Source organism: Periplaneta americana, chromosome 10, assembly GCF_040183065.1.
Source record: "Periplaneta americana isolate PAMFEO1 chromosome 10, P.americana_PAMFEO1_priV1, whole genome shotgun sequence".
Lineage (NCBI taxonomy): Eukaryota > Metazoa > Arthropoda > Insecta > Blattodea > Blattidae > Periplaneta > Periplaneta americana.
The window spans coordinates 153,417,257-153,442,457 of record NC_091126.1 but is presented as its reverse complement, the minus strand read 5'-3'; the positions used below and the strand labels follow the sequence as shown (position 1 = coordinate 153,442,457).

General features: G+C 34.7%; 1 protein-coding gene across 10 annotated transcripts in view; it reads right to left on the bottom strand.

Annotated features, from left to right (window-relative positions):
- Positions 1-25,201, bottom strand: part of Tre1 (Trapped in endoderm 1) — a 257,148-nt gene that overhangs the window by 28,664 nt on the left and 203,283 nt on the right. For all 10 annotated transcript variants that reach the window (XR_011334579.1, XR_011334582.1, XR_011334580.1 and 7 more), the window contains exon 3: positions 559-805. Coding sequence is in view for 3 of the 10 variants with exons in the window: in XM_069838300.1 (XP_069694401.1) it covers positions 559-805 (247 nt within the window). In the remaining 7 variants the exon portion in view is untranslated. The remainder of the gene's footprint in view (positions 1-558; positions 806-25,201) is intronic.

Below are 25,201 nucleotides of genomic sequence, written 5' to 3'. Positions count from 1 at the left end.
ATACGCCGATATTGTGTATGTTTATGGTTTGTGCGATGGAAGTTCCTTGCGTGCCATCGCTGAATATGGACGACGCTTTCCAAACAGAAGGGTACGATATCGAAGAGTACTTACTGTCTATGGGGTTGAACGAAAGACTTGGTATAGCAAAGGAGAGGGAAACGAGAGAGGCGCTAATCGACCGTATTTTGGATTCGGCATAAAGAACAGCTACGTGCAACTCTCCCGAGCGATGAGCGCGATTCACGTTCGAGCGCAACAGTGCATTGAAGCAGGAAGAGGTACCTTTGAAAATGTGCGAAAACATCGACCCCGACGTCTAGAATATTAGGTATGTATGCATACTTGAATATAAACTTTAAATTTGTCCGTTATTTGTCTCTAAATGCGAGTTAGTGCAATGGAATCGCAGAAGTTTTTGTGAAAACAAAGAGCCATATCTCCGTAACCGTTCGAAAACGGACCTATATTCGTATGAACTTTTTGACTCAGAATGACTTTAGAATTCACATCCTAAATTTTTATCTTTCCTCGTGAATCACCCTGTATATATCCTACCTGTTAATGGTGATGGCTACCATACTGAGCAGCGACACGGCCACATTGCCATAGAAGAAGAAGGCGAAGAGCTTGCAGAGTGTGCAGCTGAGCACCCAGGCCTGGTTGATGTAGCGCGATGCCGTGAGGGGCAGGTTGATGCTGCAGAACAGCAGGTCCGACATGCAGAGGCTGATCACGAAGGCTGTGGTCGCGTGGTGGCGCAGTTTGGAGCAGCGCAGCAGAGCCACCGCTGTGATCAGGTTCCCTGCAAAACAGTACAGTAACTAATCAGTGCCGAGCTTCACACAACCAGCATTGATGAATGTCTGAGCCACCAAAGCAGACAATCTCAGCATAACGGTATCTGAACTATAGCGTAAGGAGAAACAAATTGATGGGTAAGTAAAGCAAAATATTTAAAAATATTATGAAGAGAATTCTCACAGAGGTTCGAGCTCCAAATAATAATGATAATAATAGTAATTATAAAATAATAATAATAATGATAATAATAATAATAATAATGATAATGATAAAATAATGATAAAATAATAATAATAATAATAACGATAAAATAATAATAATGATAAAATAATAATAATAATAATAACAACAATGATAAAATAATAATAATCATGATAAAAATAATAAAATAATAATAATAATGATAAAATAATAATAATGATAAAATAATAATCACGATAAAATAATAATAATGATAAAAATAAAATAATAATAATAATAATAATAATAAAATAGTAATAACGATAAAATAATGATAAAATAATAATAATAATAATAATAAAATAGTAATAACGATAAAATAATGATAAAATAATAATAATAATAATAATAATAATAATAATAATAATAATATAGTAATAACGATAAAATAATAATAAAATAATAATAATAATAATAATAATAAAATAATAGTAAAGTAATAATCATGAAAATAATAATAATAATAATAAAATAATAATAAAGTAATAATCATGAAAATAATAATAAAATAATAATAATAATAAAATAGCAATAATAAATAATAATAATAACAATAAATATAGTAATAATAAAAATGAAATAATAATAAAATAGCAATAATAAATAATAATAATAATAATAATAATAACAATATAATAATAATAAATATAATAATAATAATAAATATAATAATAATAATAATAATAATAATAAATGTAATAATAATAAATATAATAATAATAAATGTAATAATAATAAATATAATAATAATAATAATAATAATAATAAATGTAATATTAATAATAATTATAATAATAATAATTATATTAATAATTATTATAATAATAATAATAATATAGTAGGTCTATACCTCTGATTGAGGTTCTGGCTGATATGAGCCGTCTGGAGGAGAAGTGGTGTACCGGTAAGTCAAAAATGGGTAATGAGGGTTAAAATAAACATTCTGTAAAATACAGCAAAAGTAGCAAATAATATTCAATTTATTTAAACTATTAGTAGTCAGTGGATAGCAAGAAGGACATATTAATTGCTACTTTGCGCTGTATTTTACAGAATTTTTACTTTAAACCTCATTACCCAATTTTGACTTACACCACTTTTGCTCTGATCGGTTCATATGTATGTATTTACTGGCTTTTAAGGAACCCGGAGGTTCATTGTCGCCCTCACATAGGCCCGCCATTGGTCCCTATTCTGAGCAAGATTAATCCAGTCTCTAATATCATATCCCACCTCCCTCAAATCCATTTTAATATTATCTTCCCATCTACGTCTCGGCCTCCCTAAAGGTCTTTTTCCCTACTGCCTCCCAGCTAACTATTTCTGGATTCGCCCATACGTGCTACATGCCCTGGCCATCTCAAACGTCTGGATTTAATGTTCCTAATTATGTCAGGTGAAGAATACAATGCGTGCAGTTCTGTGTTGTGTAACTTTCTCCATTCTCCTGTAACTTCATACCTTTTAGCCCCAAATATTTTCCTAAGCACCTTATTCTCAAACACCCTTAACCTATGAATAATTTCGAGGGAAAAATTGTTCCGGGGCCGGGTATCGAACCCGGGACCTTTGGTTAAACGTACCAACGCTCTCCCACTGAGCTACCCGGGAACTCTACCCGACACCGATCCAATTTTTCCCTCTATATCCACAGACCTCAAAGTGGGCTGACAACCTTCAAGCAACCAACATTTGAGTGCACACTAACTCTGTGTGACTTTAAATTGTGGTTTTCTGTTACGTACAGTGACGTGTATTATGCAAATTAAGCTTTCAGGAATAACTCCCTGTAAAGTTAATTTGAATAATTTCGAGGGAAAAATTGTTCCGGGGCCGGGTATCGAACCCGGGACCTTTGGTTAAACGTACCAACGCTCTCCCACTGAGCTACCCGGGAACTCTACCCGACACCGATCCAATTTTTCCCTCTATATCCACAGACCTCAAAGTGGGCTGACAACCGTCAAGCAACCAACATTTGAGTGCACACTAACACTGTGCGACTTTAAATTGTGGTTTTCTGTTACGTACAGTGACGTGTATTATGCAAATTAAGCTTTCCGGCCCCGGAACAATTTTTCCCTCGAAATTATTCAAATTAACTTTACAGGGAGTTATTCCTGAAAGCTTAATTTGCACCTTTAACCTATGTTCCTCTCTCAAAGTGAGAATCCAAGTTTCACAACCATGAAGAACAACCGGTAATATAACTATTTTATAAATTCTAACTTTCAGATTTTTGGACAGCAGACTGGATGATAAAAGCTTCTCAACCGAATAATAACAGGCATTTCCCATATTTATTCTGTATTTAATTTCCTCCCGAGTGTCATTTATATCTGTTACTGTTGCTTTGCTGTGGTCGTGCCAGAGAATCAGTCCCATTCCGAGGCTTATTTGAAGGATTCGGAACAAGCTGTTTTTTACGGTGATGGGTTGTTAGCCCTTCGCCTAACCCCCAAGCTGGCGGACATGTACCTACACTATTATCAAACAGCACATGTCACTTGACGATGTGTGTCAAAGGAAGAGCAATTGTTTGTACACATTTGAAATCTGATTGGTGTAATATCTTACTATTTTATAGTCAGCGATGTATACAATGGAGGGGGAAAGGAACTGCCCACCCTATCTCCTGACTTAGTTGCCTCATGAATGATGCCTTGTAGGTGTCACGAGATTCAAACCTGTCGTTTGGACAGTTGACTAAACAAATAATAATAATAATAATAATAATAATAATAATAATAATAACCAAGCAAGGTGGCTCAGTGGCGGGAGTTCCTGGGTTTGATCCCAGGTGCCGACCAACGTCGAATGAATATAACTAATTTTTAGTTAAATTCGAATGCCGGATTGGACCACAATTGCCACGAAATAACAGACAACGACAGCAATTACCATTCCCAACAGTACACGACAGTCGCGATATGGCCTAGAAATTAAAGTGATTATAAATAAATACAGCTAATCATAATAATAGTAATAAAACTAATAGGCCTATTAGGATAATCTAATTAATAATTACAGCAAAATAATAAAACAATGATATTGAAATAATAAATTAATATAATAATATTATTAAAATTTTAAAGCAATAATAAAATTGTACAGGATAGATAATAAATCAACAGTTAGTTGTTTTTCGAAGTTGGCCTTGCTGTAATGACTAGCAACTTGATCGCTGTTCTCCGACGGATTAGGGGCAGCCAAGGAACTCCATCACCTCGACTGCCGACCCCGCGTCACGCCTGGAGGTCAAGGGACACTGTCGAGCTGATTGATCGCACACTAGACAGGCCGAGCTTCCGACCAGCTGCTCTCGTTTCAACAGCAAGCACACACTATTAGTGACTTCGATCCCGGACCTCTAGCGTGCATGGCACTCCTTCACCCGTGATTATTAGGGAGCTTATTTTTTATGTGCTAAAAAATTTAAATATATTTATTTTTATGTGCTAAAAAGTACGAAAATATTTGCTAACAATAAAAAAATAATATTTTTTTAAATATTACAAAAATACCTTACTTATCTTGGAAAAAAAAAATGTTACTAGGTACTCACCAACCACACTTGAGTGCTAGTAGTTGGCTGAGAATTGCAGAGAACAACAAAGGTCATCTCCAAATTCTCCATCACAAATGCATACCGATTATGTATTTCTGAGCAACGACTTATACTGTGAAAACGATCTTTCCACATCACAGGACGTCAGATGTGCATATTTAAAGAAACGAATGTCATAAACACAAACACCGTCAATTTCACCTACAGGTACACCCTCCAATACTTGAGCAACTTTACACATTTTTTTATATCCACTGTTTTTCCTAAACACATTCTGGAATTTGTCCCTTAGTACTTGTATTTCTGAACCTGGTAGCGAGTCTAGTTTAATTTTCACGGCACACACCTCCCACAAAAGGTTTTTGGATGTTTCGAGTTTTTTTTATGGAGTCACACAAAAAGCTTAGATTTGCTAATACTGTAGGAAAGTGAAATCGTTTTTTAAACAACCATCTTTCAGTATATCTTGAAGGATATCGATTGACGATGCCCGATAACAGGGAATCACAACAAGACGTATTGCCTTACTTAATGGACATGAACGAGAGACGAGAGATTTGTTTAAATTAAATAATGTTCATACCCGAGCTCTTATCTGTTGTGTTTCACAAACAAAGTGTGGAATGAAATCATCTTCAGCAACAATAAGCACTCCTAATTATGTGTTGCAAAATCTCTTCTCCTTGTCCATGTTAATTTATTATCTAATAATAACCCTGATATGATGCCTAGGAGTTCTCAGAACTTGAGGCGATACTATTACAAAAATGGATCACGGATACACCACACAGCGCTTAGAAAAACGAAGCAACCAAGAATTCTTAAAAAGATAACGTGCTTTTGAGTGACATAATTGATTTAGTTTTAAAATGCTTAAAAGTTCTTGTAAAAAATTATTTAAGTAAAAAAACTCCAATATTATGTGTTTATAATAGATTTCCTGAAAATATGCATTTACATATATTTTTTTGTGAAAATATGTGTTTTTATGTGAAATAAAATTCGGGTTTTAAACTTGAAACTGCATGTTCGGAATTTTTAACTTTGTTAATTGTGTTTTATCACACGCAAAAATAATATTTAATTACATAGGAATCCGCTCCTTAGTGATTATTTGTCATGGATTCAGTAACTCTTGCGTCTCCACATCTGTGTCGGTACATACAAATTCGTCAGAAACGTGATTTTATGGATTAAAGGAATGGAGACATTTTGAAATGATGGCAGATGAAGTGAGGTTATCTACCCTAACCTGTCACCTGTTTGCGACGTGGAAATCAAATCAAGACACCTAGCTGCCAAATCTTTAGAGTTCACTGCAGAAGCGCGCCAAGAAGAAGAAACCTAGCCACTAGCCTGCTGATTCGGAATTGCGCTCGGGCAAGGGTTCGATTCCCGCTTGGGTTGACTACCTGGTTGTGTTTTTCCGAGGTTTTCTCCTGTAACGTCAGGTAATCTATGGCGAATCTTCGGCCTCATCTCGCTAAATACCTTCTCGCTATCACCATTCATTCATTCATTCATTCATTCATTCATTCATTCATTCCATAGATCTTACATGAGCAATGAAGCTTTAAGATGTGGAACAAGTCAAAATTTTACAATATTACAATTACAAATTTTTACAGTTTTACAATTTAGTAATTTTCTACAATTTTTACAATTTTGTGCAATTTTTTACAATATTTTGGCGAGAGGTAGTGAGATGAGGTGAGGTCCGAGGATACGCCAAAAGATTACCCAGCGTTTGCCTTTTGGTTGGGGAAAACCTCGGAAAAACCCAACCAGGTAATCAAATCAAAGTGGTTGATGCCGAGGACTCGCCATAGACCATCCGGCTTCAGTCCCACGGCTGGGGAAAACCTCGGAAGAAACCATTCAATGAGACCAAAGGATCCAACCCAAGCCCGAACGCAGCTCCGGATCAGCAGCCCAGCGAGTCTGCCGACTGAGCTACACCGATGGCTCTACTAAAAATATACAATACATAGCCAATCAGATTATTAAATTTACAAACGCAAACGATCATTCATCAGTTGAGCTATATGTATAATACAAAACAAGTTAATTAAATTTAAGGCATAAACAATTCAATCAGTTGTGATATACAGAAATTGATAATACATATCATGCAAACTACTTCAAATTACAAACACAAACAATTTATCAATAGAGCTATATAGATTACTATTCAATTTAAATCATATAAAATTCATTGGCCAAAACTATACAAACATATACAATACAAAGTAAGCAGATTAATTCAATTTACAAGCATACTTTCATTAAGCTATACAAATTTGTATACATGGTAGTCAATAACAAAAATAATAATAAAACTTCTAAGTACATTGAGATTGATGATGCCAAATTTGAGACAGTCCAGAGCTTTGTATATCTCGGATTACTAGTTAATAGTAACAATGATATCTCAGAGGAAATAAGTAGAAGAATACGAAGCGCCAATAGGTGTTATTATGGGCTGCAAATACAAGTTAAATCAAGATTGCTATCACGTGGCACAAAATGTAGACTATATAAGACCCTAATAAAACTAGTGTTGACCTATGCATCAGAGACATGGCCTCTTAGTGAAAGGGATAAATTTAGATTGTCCGCATTCGAAATGAAGATATTGCGAAGGATTTTTGGACCTGTAAGGGATGGTGAAACTTGGAGAATAAGATATAACAACGAATTATACCAGCTTTACGAGTCTCCCGATATAATAACATCCATTAAGATTGCTCGTCTGAGATGGGCAGGGCATGTTAAGAGAATGGATGAATGTGAAATACCTAGGAAGGTTATGGAATATGGGATTGCTGGAGGAAGAAGAGTTGGAAGGCCAAAGCTACGATGGATGCACTGTGTTATGGACGACATTAAGAGGCTTGGAGTGAAGAACTGGTGGACGGTAGCTAAAGATCGAGACCGATAGAGAAGTCGACCTGGTTGGCAAGTTGGTATAGCGCTGGCCTTCTATGCCCAAGGTTGCGGGTTCGATCCCGGGTCAGGTCGATGGCATTTAAGTGTGCTTAAATGTGACAGGCTCATGTCAGTAGATTTACTGGCCTGTAAAAGAACTCCTGCGGGACAAAATTCCGGCACATCCGGCGACGCTGATATAACCTCTGCAGTTGCGAGCATCGTTAAATAAAACATAACATTCTTTTTTTCCGATTGAGAAGAATTCTTAAGGAAGCCGAGGCCCTATCCGGACTGTAGCGCTATGGATGATGATGATGATGATGATGATGATGATGATGATGATGATACAAATTTCTGCAATTAATGTCAAGTAGATTAATTCAATTTATAATCATAAACAATTCATCAATTGAGCTATAAAGATTACTATACAATTTACAGCATATACAATTCATCAATTGAGCTATACAGACTACTAATTTCATAACCCGGCAGTTGATACCGTTTCAGGCTGTTTCGGTCCGTCTTTTTGGGTCACTTTTCATTTTTGGCCCTAGGCCATTTAGGTAAATAAGACATTTCGGTCCCACGAAATTTTTGGTACAACATTTTTAGCGACAGAAAAAAAACTGAAAGTCTGAATCTGACGTAGGTACAGATACAATTCGACATAGATTCGAAAACTTCAATTGAGCCAAACACATCTCTAGCTACCAGTTAATGTACATCCCTGTGCATTTTCCTCATCTTCCTATTCTTGATCATTGAACTCCATAAAGTTCATTGTTATCAGTTTTCTAGAACTGCGTAGCTATGAATATACACTCGAGAAATTTACAGCTGTCAATCCTTCCCTCCTTTCTTCCTTCACGGTTCTACAGCCCTTGATGGACTTTAGCTTCCTTCACAATCCTCCTCCAATCATCTATTTGTTGCGCCAATCCTTTCCAATCTCTAATTCCCATTCTCCTTAAATTCTGTTTCAGGTCATTTATCCATCTCTTCCTCGGTCTTCCCTCCTATCTAACTCCTATAATATAATATAATATAATATAATATAATATAATATAATATAATATAATATAATATAATATAATAATATGATATAATATAATATAAAATATAAATGTAACTGCAGATTTTATCAGTTTATTCCTTGGATAGAGTACAACAAAAATCTACTGACATGAGCATGTCGCATTTCAATCAATCAAACTCCTGCATCTCCTCACGAGGAGCATAAGGCATTCACAAAGTGCCTCCATCGGACCCTATTTGTAGCCAACTTCTTCACTTCGCTCCATGTTTTCCCCTCCCTAGCAATTTCCTCCAAAACTGTTCTCTTCCATTTATTTTTTTACCTTCCTCTTGTTCTACTACCCTGGGGGTTCCAATCCAAAGCCATTCTTTCTACTGCTCCATCTTCTTTCCTGATTGTGTGCCCTATCCAATTCCACTTTCGTCTTTTGATTTCTATTGTGATTTCTTTCTGATTTGTTATCTTCCATAGTTCTGAGTTTGTAATTATATCTGGCCATCTTTTTTAAAATTCTTCGTAAACATCTATTAACAAATGTTTGCAGTTTATTTTTCATAATTTTACTTGTTTTCCATGTCTCAGAGTCGTATAATAAGACTGATTTCACATTACTGTTAAAGATTTACATTTTTTTAGATCTAGATATAGGCCTAATATAAGATTTCCATATTGGGTACAACTGGACAAATGCGCTATTTGCATTTTTTTTTTCGGTTCTTTACATCCTCAAAGGCTCCACCATCCTTGTCAATTATGCTACCCAAATATTTAAATTCTTGAACAGTATCAATGTTATTATTATTTATTATAACTTTATCTGTCTTTTTACTATTTAATCTCATTTCTTTAGCTTTCTTTACGTATGTCGCATTTAAACCACTTAAATGCCAACGACCTGGGCCGGGATCGAACCCGCAACCTCGAGCACAGAAGGCCAGCGCTATACCGACTAGTTACCCAGGCCGACTACATAAGAAAAAATATCCCATGTATTCGGTCATAAGAAATAGAAATAAACTAATGCATATGTCTATTTATGAGTAATATAAGGTGTTTATATTTAAAGCAATGCTTAGTTACAGTATTTAGATTTACTTATTACACGTTAGAAAATAAGTTAATAAGTTTAGTTATGTTACAGTGAAGGGCCTTTGCATTTATATGTTACTTCTTTAGAAGATCAAAATATCCATTCAAATCTCTCTTCATGATTGTATTGTATTGTATTTATTGACATTCCATGATATTCATACATTGCTTACAGCTAGAATATGGAACAAGTAAAAAAACTTAATATTATTATAAAATCTTAATTTATAGTCACAGTTTAGATGAAATATATACAGACGAGATTTACAATATAGTCTACTAGTACAACACATAGTTTTAGTATCAATTTCATGAAGTGTTATTGAATGTCATGAATTCACCAACAGAATAGAGGGCGTGAGAAATTAGGTACTTCTTTAATTTGGCCCTAAATAATCTTATGTTTTGAGTTTCATTTCTTATATCGATAGGGAGGCTATTAAACATTTTTACTGCCATATAACGCACTCCTTTTTGATAGCACGATAGACTTGCCGATGGAGTATGGAAGTCATTTTTTTGACGTGTATTTATGCTATGAACTGTTGAATTAGTTACAAAGTTTTCACGATTACATACGAGGAAGATTATTAATGAAAAGATATACTGACAAGCCATGGGCATTATTTGTAGTTTTTTGAGAATAGTCCTACACGATTCCCTAGATTACTCTTTTTTGTAATAGAAATATACTGTTAAGGCTGGTTCACAATAAACCGGGAACGGAAACGGCAACGAGAACGAGAACGGAAATATTGTTAAAATAAATGTATTTAAATGTGAGGATTCACAATGAACTATTGTGAACGTTCACATTTAAATACATTTATTTTAACATTATTTCCGTTCTCGTTCTCGTTGCCATTTCCGTTCCCGGTTTATTGTGAACCAGCCTTTACTGATGTTCCGTCTGTCAACTGTTCCTGCATAGATACCCCATAATTAGCGTAGTTCGTTCACCAACTTCAACAATACATACGGGTCAGTTTATTTCGAGCATATTTTAGGATTGTCCTCTACCGGTTTTTCAATACGTACATGTTAATATTCATTTATTGAAAATAATGAAATCCGACATAATACGAAGTAAAATATTATGTGTTATAAGAGAATTGGGAAATGTTTTACGAATTCGTTTCGGTCGTGAAATTCTTAACTAGTCTGTAAAACCTCACTTTTTATCCTTTTAACTAAAATAACTATAAAATACGTAACGAGTAAATTATCTTTCCAACCCTGCTTTGCCCTAGTTGCCATGCATGTAATGTGGGGTCAAGAATTCCCATGCATCTCCTACAGAGCAATTAAAACTCTCTGTACACAGACTGAATAGCATCTTAAGTTCGTTCGATGGTATTCAACGAGGACAACACAGGGGTATTATTTTATGACGAACAGGGGTAGATTCAGAGTTTGCGACAAAAGACCTTGTCATGACAAGCGAGTTGGAAGTCTCTCTCTCTCTTTCTCTCTCTCTCTTTTCCCCCCCTCTCATGAAATTCTTGTCTGAGCTGCTGGCTAGCTTTATTTTATCCCTTCCACACATTGCGTAGAGCGTTGCTGAACTGCGGTAGGCCTATTATGCGGGATTCAAGTTTTTCCTCATATTGTTTTACACTTATTTAGTCATTATTAGGGGCGGATTTCTATGACCTAAAAAATAGGATATATATGTAATAGTAATAATAATAATGATAGTAACTTCTTAACTCCATTTAAAGATAGGGGGACACTGACACAAGATCAAAATAACTGTAACGTGAAACTGTCAAAAAATCGTTATATAGTTGAACATTCCTTTGGTCTTTTGAAACAAAAATTTCGGCAGTTATACCATATAAAGCTAAGAAATATTTTTCCGATCACGAATCTCGTAAGAGCAGCTTTTGTTCTACACAGTATTTCTATAAATGATGAATTCCTTGCAGGAGTAGATCAACTAGTATTAGAAAATGCATTACCTGCATTACAAGGTATACTTATTGATAATGAGAAGGAAGATGACAGGGATGCAAAAAGAAATAGAGATAATATAGTAAATTTATTGAGGATTTAGTTCACAAACACTGTAGGAACACGAAATTTACCCATTAATGCCCAGAAAAAAAAAGGAACACAGAATCATATAAATTTATAATGTATAATTCATTACGGCGGCGGGGTAGCTCAGTTCGTAGAGCAGCTGGCTACGGACTGGAAGGTCCGGGGTTCGATCCCAGGTGGTGACAGGATTTTTTCTCGTTGCCAAACTTTCAGAACGGCCCCGAGGTTCACTCAGCCTCCTATAAAATTGAGTACCGGGTCTTTCCGGGGGGTAAAAGGCGGTCAGAGCGTGGTGCCGATCACACCACCTCCTTCTAGTGCCGAGGTCATGGAAAGCATGGGGCTCTACCTCCATGCCCCCCAAGTGCCTTCATGGCATCTTATGGGGATACAAAAAAATAATAATAGTTTTATTTTCTCTGGCAGAGTTAAGGCCATCAGGCCTTCTCTTCCACTCAACCAGGATCAAATCACATACAGAAAAATTAGTATTTATTTATTTAATCTGGTAGAGATAAGGCCGTCTCTGCACCTCTACCAGGGGATTACAACTATAATATGAACAATAAAATTACAATTAATATTAAATTTACAATTACAATTACAATAAAAATTAAAGTACAAGATTACCTGATTCTATTTTATCATAGAAGTTAAGAACAAAGAATATTTTTGTATTTACTGAATTACAAATTAAACCTACAATAACAAAATTCTATAGTGATGAAATTACCGGATATTGAAATATTTTGTGATAGATTAAGAGAACTATTTACAAGAAACCATGTCTGAACGAGTCTCAATTACTGACCAAGTGCCCAGTAAGTTTGCGTTTGAATTAAATTTTATTTCGACAGTCCCTGATGCTAGCAGGTAACGAATTCCAGAGTCTTGGCAGGGCTATTGTGAAAGAGGATGAGTATGAGGAGGTGCGATGGGATGGTATTGTTAGTATTGTTTCATGGCGAGAGAGTGTGTTCAGATTGTGGTGGGAACAAAGGTAAGTGAAGCGAGACGACAGGTACGAAAGAATAGAAGAGTTCATACCGGTATACAAATATTAACTTAAAAATAATAATAAACATAATAAAGTAAAAAAAAGAGAGATTGAATAGATGTACACAATCAATATTAACTTTAAAATGATGACGATGATGATAATAATAAATAGATATAATAAAAAAGAGACTGAATACATAATCACAAACAGGAAAATACATTCTAGTATACAAGTATTAACTTATTACCCCTGTTTTATAATTAATACATATGAATATAATCTCACAACTAATAAATAGTACAATTCGTATAATCAGCACAGCACGGGTTACATTGAGGCAATGACAATTACCTAGATATTAGTGTTAATGGAAAAATAAAGTAATGACTGTGTAAAATAATAATAAAAAATAAAAATTATACCTAAAAAAACTAATTCTGTGCATTTAAAATATTTATAAACAACCTAATTTTAAACAAGTGAGGACTAAGACTACCCCTGATTTCCAGCGGCAGCGAATTCCATGAGCAGGCCATGGCTATTGAGAAAGAACTTGAGTACAGAGATGTCTGATGACGTGGTATTGATAGCAACAGATTGTCCTGTGAACGTGTATTACGATTATGATGTGAAGCTAGGAGAGTAAACCGAGAGGCAAGGTAGTTTTTTTTTATACCGAGAGGCATTTACGACTTAAAACAGTCTTCCGCAACCGGTGTGACGCGGCACACTGGTGTGCTTCCACAAGGTGAAAGGTGTGACGCGAACTTTTACCTATTATTTTTAAGAAATTGATACAATTAAATTAAAATTAAAGTAATAAAATTGTCGACTTTAAATAAGATGGCGCTTGTTTATTCTTTATTACATGCCGCGAATTTTATATCGTCAAAGAAATTAAATGTATTTTATTTACTCAACATTGTTGTATCGTTGTTTGCTTATTGATATATTAATTTTTGTATTCTCGTCTCTACCGCTGCGCTGGCTATTGTGCGGTTTCATTGTATACTCTTTTTTTTTTTTCATGGAATGCAGTTTCATAGAAAGGACTTTGCCGACAGACCTCCTACTGCCCCCTACTAATTGGTTGTCATAAATAAATGTCTTCCTTACTGTGACGGAAATCTTGTCTTCTCTTGTTAGTAACCAATCACAACCCTCGTTCAGAAGAATTGACAGGTACCCGTCAAATCCACGTGGAGGCAGAGTTGTCGCATCTTTTCCGAATTTCAAGAATCCCGTCGGTTTCACTGCTTAATTTCGAGGGTCACCAGGATTGTGGCAACTGTGCGATTTTGGGACGAGGGGACAGGATGGAATTATCAGAGGTGTTTGTGTAGGAAGTCATAAATCTATAAGTGGGTGTTCAAAGACACCGAACTGCACTGCTTGAAATAAAATAAGGTATAACACTTTCCGTATGTTTTATGCACCATACCCAGACCTTTCGGAAGATTATACAGGATGTTTCCGAGGTGGTGTCACAAACTTTCAGGGATGATGGCGAAGAGCACATGTATCAATTTGAGATAAGGAACCCTGGTCTGGAAATGACCGAGTCAAAAGTTACAAGCACAAATAGTTCTATGGAAATGAAATAATTTTATTCCCTGTACACCTTATTTAGGTCTTACACATAGTGTATTTATCTGACGTTGTTTACGTTGTCTACTTACAGTATTCCATTCAATGCGCTGTCTGAGGGGTGGGGACAGGAAACTACACTACACTCATACCTTCTTCGGACCTCACCTCATCATTGTAAAAAATTACTATTTTGTAAAACTGTAAAAATTTTAAAATATTGTAAAAATTTGTAAAAATTGTAATTGTAATATTGTAAAATTTTGACTTGTTCCACATCTTAAAGCTTCATTGCTCATGTAAGATCTATGGAATATAATAAATGAATGAATAGAATAAAGCAATGCAGATAGCGTAATGTGTAACGGACATGGTCGGTCCTGATATGCAAGTCTGTAGACAGCAGTGTATGTGTACAAGTTGCAGTGTCCAGTCGATCAGTCCTAGTGAAATGGAGGAGTACACGAGAGCAGAATAAGCAGACCTGATTTTCGAATACGGATGAGCCAATAGGAACAGTAGACAAGCTCACAGATTGTATCGGGACAAGTACCCACGTAGGAGATATCCAGCCCATATCATTTTTCCACGACTGTTCAAAAAGTTAAATGAAGGAGGGCACGTGGTGCCAAATTACAATTCCATTTCCACACAACAATTTTGCTTATAACTTTCGACTCAATCATTTCCGGACCAGGGTTCCTTATCTCAAATTGATACATGTGCCCTTCGCCATCATCCCTTTAAAGTTTGTAACACCACCTCGGAAACACCCTGTATTTTATTATTTTAGTGCCTGCCGCTTTGTCAGAAGCTGGGAGCATAACGTGTTTATGACTGACCTGACTCGGGATTGTCGCCAGGTTTGAAGTTTCCCATTTCTTATAATAACCGACAGCTTTACAACCTTAGGATATTTGTTATAATAACCAACAATAACCGACCCTTCTCTAACATTTTTAAAAACATTTACAATTTTCGCAGACAGTATGTCTGAGTTACTAAACTCTCTTAATGCCACGTACAGGTTCAATAAAACGTGTCAGATTAGCCTTAGCAGAAGATTTTTCAAGAAATGTTTCTCCACGATTTTTTCAAATTTAAAATTCCGCTAGAAGGCGGCGTGAGAAAAAATTTTGACAAACAGGATTGGTCATTTGGATAGCCAATCACAAGACACCAATTATTGCACGTCTCAAAACAACAATAGTTACAATTATAGGTTCGTTCCAACAACAGTCAGGAACCGTCCGTAACCATCGTGAGCATGCGCAGTACAGAAAAAGCGTTCCAACACAATCCGAACCAGTTCTGAACCGGAAACATGTACTGCAGTCGGGCGTTCCAACAAGCTTTTGACACGGGTTCGGAACGGTCAGAAATAGTCCTTGGACTGAGGCATGTACGGAAGAGTACGAGAGACGCGCATGCGCATAAGCTCACCAACGTCTCCTGGATACTGAAGAAAGACATAATCGACTGTTCACATCATTGAGGTTAAAGATGAAAAGTGACAGTATAGACGAATAATAAAACTAGATATTTAATTTAAATTTTCGCCAAAAAGAAAGGGAATGGAAATTATTTTGGTATTGAAATAGTTAATTACAATTTCAACATGCAGCTTTGATTAAAAGTATAATAAATAACGTACATACATTAATAATTAAAAAAAAAGAACTATTTTTTAGATGAGAGTCCCCCAGTACACGACATTGAATTAGCGGAATTCTTGCCTTCCATATTTTTTGTCATCTTTTTATAGAAAATGATCGAAATTCTATTTTCTGCAATTAGAATTAGCTGCAAAACGATAATAATAAGCATCCCGTTCTTAGCAAAGATGATCACAGTTATAGCATCTCTGGATTTAGTACATAACGGATCCGCGAAAGCGTTCCAACAGCGACCAGTCCAGTTTCAATCCCATAGCAGATGCTCAACTAGCGCATGCGCATAAGATGGTACAGGAACCGTACATGAACTGATCCATGAACCGCTTGTTGGAACGAACCTTATTTCAGTTTCACAGTACAGTTGTACATATAATGCTGAAAATTAAAAAAATATATATATATATATATATCTAACATATCTACATGTGTTACTGATAGCCAAATCTTTGTGGGTGGATGGCGAAGGTAGACCATACTGAGTCACAAAGGAGTTCCAAAAGCCCTTGAAAGGACACGAATATCATCGTGTTGGCCTACCATTTAATTGATAATTCTTCCTCTATCACTACCTACAATAAATCAATCAATTAATTCATCAATCAATCAATCAATCTAATCAATCAACCATCGATCCATCGACTCATTGACTGATTCTTTGATTCACTGATTTATTCATTAATTAATTGATTCATTCAGGCTTTACAGTTGGATATCGTAAAGAGCAACAACATACATAGTGGAAGTACAAGCATTAGAGTTTGAGAGTATTTTTCCTTTGTTTACATTCTAGCTTCTTTAAAATTATTTATTAATGAAATAATAATTCATATGCTTAGAGTAATTGCAACTACTGTTCTAGAGGTATGCATTTTGATTTTAATTTGTAAACGTTACACTAGAATGTATGTACAGTAGTGGCAAAAAAAAATCGGGCCGGGCCTTGTAGCTGTACAAAAGAATCCTGTGCTGTGTATTGTGTCAAATTGTGGTAATTTCAATATGGATAGTGAAGCCAGAGGTATGTACTGCTATTTAATGTAAAAATACGCAGTTATATTTGCCGAATAGAGGTAGAAATGTAATATTAATGCCAGATGAAAATAAAACTCTCAAAGTTTTTTGAGGCACTGACGGAAAGAAAATACGGTAAGAATCGAACATATGCAATAAATTTAATTGTTACAATTAATTATACAAGATGGATGTGTTTTGTGACTAGCAAAATTTGAATCTGTGACTTAAATCAGCTACAATGGTCGGTCCGGTTTTTTATGCCACTATTGTACTTATTTGGTCTTCTATTTAGTAAGTAATTGTAATTTACTGTATTCTAGCATTACTTTACACACCTGATTTCATATTATGCATTACACAAATTTCCTTTGTCGTTACCGGTGTCCATTTGTTCATTTATAATAATAATAATAATAATAATAATAATAATAATAATAATAATAATAATAATAATAATAATAATTTATTTTAGCTAGCACAGTTAAGGCCGTAAGGCCTTCTCTTCCACTCAATCAGGAAAACGTATACATATATATGTATGAACTTACAAAGAATTCAACAATTTGATTTAGATAAGAGCTACATGTATACAAGAGTTATTTACGAATTAAACAACACAATACTATGAACTATTAATTAAACATTGAAATACAAACTACGTAGCAGAATTAAGCTAAAATACATAGAATGTTAATATACAGGGTGTTTAAAAATACGGGGCATAATTTCAGGTATGTATTTCCCACATGTAGACAATCAAAATAGTTCATTACAACATGTGTCCGGAAATGCTTTATTTCCGAGTTATGGCCTTCACAACATTGAAATTCACCGGAACCACACCTCATGTTTTAGAAGACGCTCCACTGATCGATCGTCAACACATTCACTTCTTGCATGATGGCGCTCCTGCACACTTCAGTCGTACGGCTCGCCGGTACTTGGATCGAAGGTTTCCTGATCGATGGATAGGTAGAGGTGGCCCAATTGCTTGGCCTCCACGCTCACCTGATCTGAACCCTCTCGATTTCTACTTGTGGGGCCATTTAAAATCATTGGTTTATTCGTCTCCGGTGCCTGATTTGGAATCCCTTCGGAATCGAATTGTGGAATGTTCTGAGGACATACGCAATACTCCTGGAGTTTGGGATCGTGTTCGCAGGTCAATGAGACATCGATGTGAGGTCTGTATTCAAGCAGGAGGTGGACATTTTGAACATCTTCTGTAATGACAACGACCTGCGGAAAGAAAAACGTTCCGATGAATTTCAGTGTTTTGAAGGCCATAACTCGGAAATGAAGCATTTCCGGACACATGTTGTAATGAACTATTTTGATTGTCTACATGTGGGAAATACATACCTGAAATTATGCCCCGTATTTTTGAAACACTCTGTATTTCAAATAATGTTAGATAATAGAAAGAGATTATTATGAGACAATTTTGAAAGTACAGCACTATCAGGATGCATGTCTAAAGGAAGGAGTAACAATGTAGACAGTGATAGTTTAAGTCAGTATGATTGGAGTGAAATGCTAAGAAGGTTATCTTTTAAGCTGTTTTTAAAAGTGTGTGTTGTCTTGCAGCCCCTAATACTTTGTGACAGGGAATTCCATTGTCGCGAGGTGGATACTGTAAAAGATGATGAATAACGAGATGTTCTATGAAGAGGTATACTTAACGCGCCACAGATAAGTGATCTGGTATTTACGTCGTGGTTAGAGTATAGATAAGGGAAACGAGACGAATGGTAATTTGGTGTTGAAGTGTGCAGAATTCGAAAGAGTAAAGACAAAGAGTGTAAAGTTATACGTTCTTTAAGTCGGAGCCACGAAAGACTTGCGAAGGACGGTGATATTTGTGTTTTACTTATGAATATAAGTGTATTAATGTCCAGTTAATTGTATACCTATATCAAGCAAATACATTTATTAAATTACACATAAAATTTCCTTCAATTATTACTCCGTTTGCGTACTCACAAAATGTCAGCGTTCTGTCTAGTCTGCAAAACATTACGGGTAACCGGTTGAAGTTCGAACATTCGGTAGGACGCTCTACCTTGACGGATGTTCTCTGACCGGTTGAATACAAACCGGTTTTAAACCCTATTCTACAGTTCTCTAGTTGCTATCAGATGTGAATTCCTATCCTGTCACGCGACATGCGAGATAAGTTCATTGCACCCAACTCGCTTCACCAAGCCTTAATTTCACAATTTTACATTTGTTTTGGGCTGTTGATATTTTGTATTGTCTATCTACTGTGGAAGACTAACAAAAGAGAAACATTTTCGACATGAGGTCATTAATATTTCTTTTAAAGTTAACTTAATTTTACTTGACCTTGCTGCTCCATTCTGACGTCATTCAGTGTTATGTGGTCATTGCCCTGAAGTGCAAGTTCTATTTGTTTACTTCTTGTTAAGGGCTTGCTTTGTGGTCCCGGATGTTTGCGAATCAAGAAACGAGCACAATAATAACTAATAACTTAAGTGTACGTCGTCAACTCTGCTTACATTGAACCTCTTGGGACTCAGATACTTGGTTCAAAATATCCTGTTTGTTATAACCGAACTAACTTCCCCCCTTTGGGCACGTTGGCTAAATTACTTAGATAGGGGTCTTTGAGGGTCCCTTCATTTCTTACAATAAATCTTATAGTTATACAGAGTATCAACGACATGAACTATCAAAAAATACTGGTGGTAGCTCATAAAAAAATTACCGTAAGAAAAGAGTCAAATGTTTTTAACATGAGCAGCTGTGTTTTTATGATGATATAAAAGCTACTTTTTTCCACATTGTACCTGCAAAGAAACAAGGCCAATCTATCGGTCTAGTTACTAATCTAATTCTTAATAAAAGTGAAATAATCTATACTAATAATAAATCTGTAGCCGAAATTTTTCTGGTAATTTTCGATTTTCCAAAAATAATTGGTCCTAACATATATAATTAACCACCCTGAAACCGAAAATCGCTTTTTTGACATTTTTGTTTGTATGTCTGTCTGTCTGTATGGATATTTGTTACCTTTTCGCGCGATAATGGCTGAACGGATTTCGATGAAAATTAGAATATAAATTAAGTTCGTTGTAACTTATATTTTAGGCTGTATGACATTCAAAATACTTTATTTAAAAGGGGGGTTATAAGGGGGCCTGAATTAAATAAATCGAAATATATCGCTTATTATTGATTTTTGTGAAAAATGTTACATAACAAAAGTTTCTTTAAAAATCATTTCCGGTAAGTTTTATTCCTTACAAAATTTTGATAGGACTGATATTTAATCAGACAAATGAGTTTTAAAATTAAAATAACTGCCATCTTAAGGCGGTGTAATGAAATAATAAACAAATGACTTCGTCTATAAGGGGCCTTGGACAACTACAATCGAAAGCTACAGCCTACAGAAACATAGCCTACAGAGAATGTTTCTGTGTTTGTATGAAGTAATATCGGAAGCTAAATTAACCGATATGTATAATTAATTATTATTTCACCATTGGAAAGTGTAGTTTCTCTAGATGGACATAATGCTATAATGTTATTACAGTAACTTCTGAGTGAATTGAGGACAGGTAAAATTAAAATAGCTTCTTATGCACAGAAAACTTGATAGGCTATTCTGTGTATTTGTTTCCTGTATTTCTTAAAATAATATTTAAAAAATATGTAAGTTACATCCATTATCAACACACTTTTTATGTAATGTAATGTAATGTAATGTAATGTAATGTAATGTAATGTAATGTAATATAATATAATAAGTTAAGTTATTTGAAGGGTTTCAGAACCATAGTGGGCCAAGCGCCATTTACTGAATACGTACAAGTACAAAACAAAGGTTAAAATTAAGTTATTACCATAATTCAATGGAAACATATAGCAAGCAAAATAAAGTATACACATTAAATCTAAATGATGTCAATGTTCATTAAACTATGGTTGCATGTAATAAAAATTAAAGTCCACACCTGTGGAGTAACGGTCAGCGCGTCTGGCTGCTAAACCAGGTGGCCCGGGTTCGAATCCCGGTCGGGGCAAGTTACTTGGTTGAGATTTTTTCCGGGGTTTTCCCTCAACCCAATACGAGCAAATGCTGGGTAACTTTCGGTGCTGGACCCCGGACTCATTTCACCGGCATTATCACCTTCATATCATTCAGACGCTAAATAACCTAGATGTTGATACAGCGTCGTAAAATAACCCAATAAAATTTAAAAAATAATAATAAAAACTAAGAAACATGTTAAAGGAATTGCCATTGCACCAAATGAGTGGTCTCTGGACAAAAATGACCGCATTTTAATTATTTGAATACAATTTCAATTAAGTAACATATTAAACGATTTATCCTTCTATCAAACACGAATGTTCCCTGGATCAAATGTCCTATTTTAATTATGTAATTACTTTATATTTATTTCTAACGGATGCAGCGGAGCGCACGGGTACGGCTAGTTATCAAATAAAAAAACACGTAACCAATAAGAGAGTTAAATTTTCTATAGTAATCTGATACTTCGAGTAATATTTATTAGGACTATTTCGTGAATAAAATAAAAATGTAAATAATATATTTTAATAATTGTAGTATATTTATGAATACATAACCTATTCAGATATTGTGAAGTTGAAATAGATGAATATCGATTACTGCAATAAAGAAACTGGATGTTATTCAGTAATGCCAATTGAGAAAAGCGAAATACAGGTTTAACAATTTTAATTTTCTCTTGTTATTATAACAGAAATACATTTTCATTATCTGCTGAAATCATAATTTAATTTTAACATTTTGCAATATAATTACAAAATAATAACCAGATTAATACATTAATTAAATGAATAATATTGTTACGAAGGAGTGTCACTTTCTTTAGATACAATGGACATGGAATTAGAAGATGTAGATGTGGAAGAAGGTTTTCGCACTTTATTTAGTACAATGGATTCATTCTCATAGATTTACGGGAAAAAAGTTGGCGACAATGACTAAACAAAAGAACAACCATGCGATAAATTCATAGTGACAAATCGAGCTCCAAAAATTATCGCGATGTATGATTGTGATTTGTTAGAATTCAAAATTTCATTACACTTCATTGGTCGCAAATGGAATGACGTCATAAAAACTAAATATTCTTGTTAAATTTTATTTAACTGAATTTTAAAGCGATAAATATGAAACTCCTGTATCCTAAATCAAATCACAAATTGCAGCCGTTTTTTTAACCTAATTTTATGCAAAAAAAGTACTACAAAGAATTCAAACTTGATTTTGTTTTAAAATTTTTCAAAGAAAAAGTCTGCATTAATAAAATACGTAGTCTTCACATGATTCATGCTTGTGTGAACCAGTGGTCTCGATATTTTATATTTTAAAATATTGAAAAATGTAAATACAGAAACATGTAGCACAACTTAACTCTTTTTGACAGAACTGACAGAAAATTATTCTTCCTTCTATCGTGAAATATCTCATTTATTCACTTCAAAAAATTAAAAAAAAAAATGTAATGTTACTTTTTCTGCAATTCATTAAAAATATTAATAAAATAAACTAATAGCAGCATTTCTTACAAAATAGGTGCACAGAAACATGTAGCTACCTCATAAATACTTGCAGTAAAAGTGTCATCCAGATTGATTAATATTTGGCTTAAAAAGTTGGTATTGAATCAAGAAAAATGAACTTACGGAAAAATGTATTTGAAAATAAAATGAATATTTATGTAATGCACGTACATACTTATTAAAATATTATCCTCAGCTACATTCAACTAGTAAATTCAGAAAGCCAAATTTAGAATAAAAAGTCACTAGATCTGTGATCAGAAATTTGTAAAAAAGAATTCTTACTTACTTAGAAATGGCTTTTAAGGAACCCGAAGGTTCATTGCCGCCCTCACATAAGCCCGCCATCGGTCCCTATCCTGTGCAAGATTAATCCACTCTCTATCATCATATCCCATCTCCCTCAAATCCATTTTAATATTATCCTCCCATCTACGTCTCGGCCCCCCCAAAGATCTTTTTCCCTCCGGCCTCCCAACTAACACTCTATATGCATTTCTGGATTCGCCAATACGTACTACACGCCCTGCCCATCTCAAACGTCTGGATTTAATGTTCCTAATTATGTCAGGTGAAGAACACAATGCGTGAAGTTCTGCGTTGTGTAACTTTCTCCATTCTCCTGTAACTTCATCCCTATTAGCCCCAAATATTTTCCTAAGAACCTTATTCTCAAACACCCTTAATCTCTGTTCCTCTCTCAAGTAAGAGTCCAAGTTGCACAACTATACAGAAAACCGGTAATATAACTGTTTTATAAATTCTAACTTTCAGATTTTTTGACAGCAGACTAGATGACAAAAGCTTCTCAACCGAATAATAACACGCGTTTGCCATATTTATTCTGCTTTTAATTTCCTCCCGAGTGTCATTTATAATATTTGTTACTGTTGCTACAAGATATTTGAATTTTTCCACCTCTTCGAAGGATAAATCTCCAATTTTTATATTTCCATTTCGTACAATATTCTGGTCACGAGACATAATCATATACTTTGTCTTTTCGGTATTTACTTCTAAAGCTATCGCTTTACTTGTTTCAAGTAAAATTCCCGTGTTTTCCTAATCGCTTGTAGATTTTCTCCTAACATATTCACGTCATCCACATATACAAGAAGCTGATGTAACCCGTCTTTGATGAAAAATTAATTTTGACAGCTCTTTAACTGTCACGCCTCAGTACAGCATTAACTTAAAAACATTTTTAAACATATCTGTAATCGGAATTGAACTAAATTCATTTGGGGTATGAAAATATGTCTACATTCTCATGACGTGAAATAGCCAATCATTTTTTTTTAATTTTCATGATTTTGAGTGAAGTTTATCCTTAATAACGATTTTCGAGATCTCACAAAACTGTAAATAGGTAAGTTTCGATGTAAAAACAAATTCCATACAGTAGTGAACAGCAAGTGTGCAATACTCTGCCAAACTCACTTTTTTTTTTGGATAAGACTAGTTTTGCATCTAATAACCTAAATTCATGACAGAAGATGTTTAGCAAATTACATGACACAGACACTGACAAGATATTTCTTATTACATATAAACTCTTAGGGTGCTATTCATAGACATTTCGCTAGCCCGCGCTACGACCGTGCTAAACAGGATTCATATCATATCATATCGCTGACACTGGTTTATGAATACGAAAAACGTTAGTTCGCTGATCATCCACCGGAAGCCCGCGCTAAGAATGTCTATGAATACGGCCCTAAGTGTGCTATGAATAGACATTTCGCTAGCCTGCGCTACGAGTGTGCTAAACTAGCCCCGGCTATCGACTGATTACTTGTACAGAATTCATATCATATATTATATCATATCATATCATATCATATCATATCATATCATATCATATCATATCATATCATATCATATCATATCATATCATATATCATATCATATATCATATCATATCATATGTCATATCATATCATATATCATGTCACACATCATGTCACACATGTCATATATCATATCATATGTCATTTCATATCATATCATATATCATGTCATGTCATATCATATATCATATATAATATATATCATATCTCATATCATATCATATCATATCATATCATATCGTATCTCATATCATATCATATCATATATCATATATCATATCATATATGTCATATCATATCGCTAACACTGGTTTATGAATACGAAAAACGTTAGTTCGCTGATCATCCACCGGAAGCCCGCGCTAAGAATGTCTATGAATACGGCCCTAAGTGTGCTATGCATAGACATTTCGATAGCCTGCGCTACGAGTGTGCTAAACTAGCCCCGGCTATCGACTGATTACTTGTACAGAATTCATATCATATCATATATCATATCATATCATATATCAAGTCATATATCATGTCATATGTCATGTCATATATCATGTCATATCATATATATCATGTCATATGTCATGTCATATATCATGTCATATCATGTCTATCATGTCATATATCATATCATATATCATGTCATATATCATGTCATATGTCATATATCATGTCATATGTCATATATGTCATATCATATGTCATATATGTCATGTCATACATCATGTCATACGTCATGTCATGTCATACGTCATGTCATATCATGTCATATGTCATGTC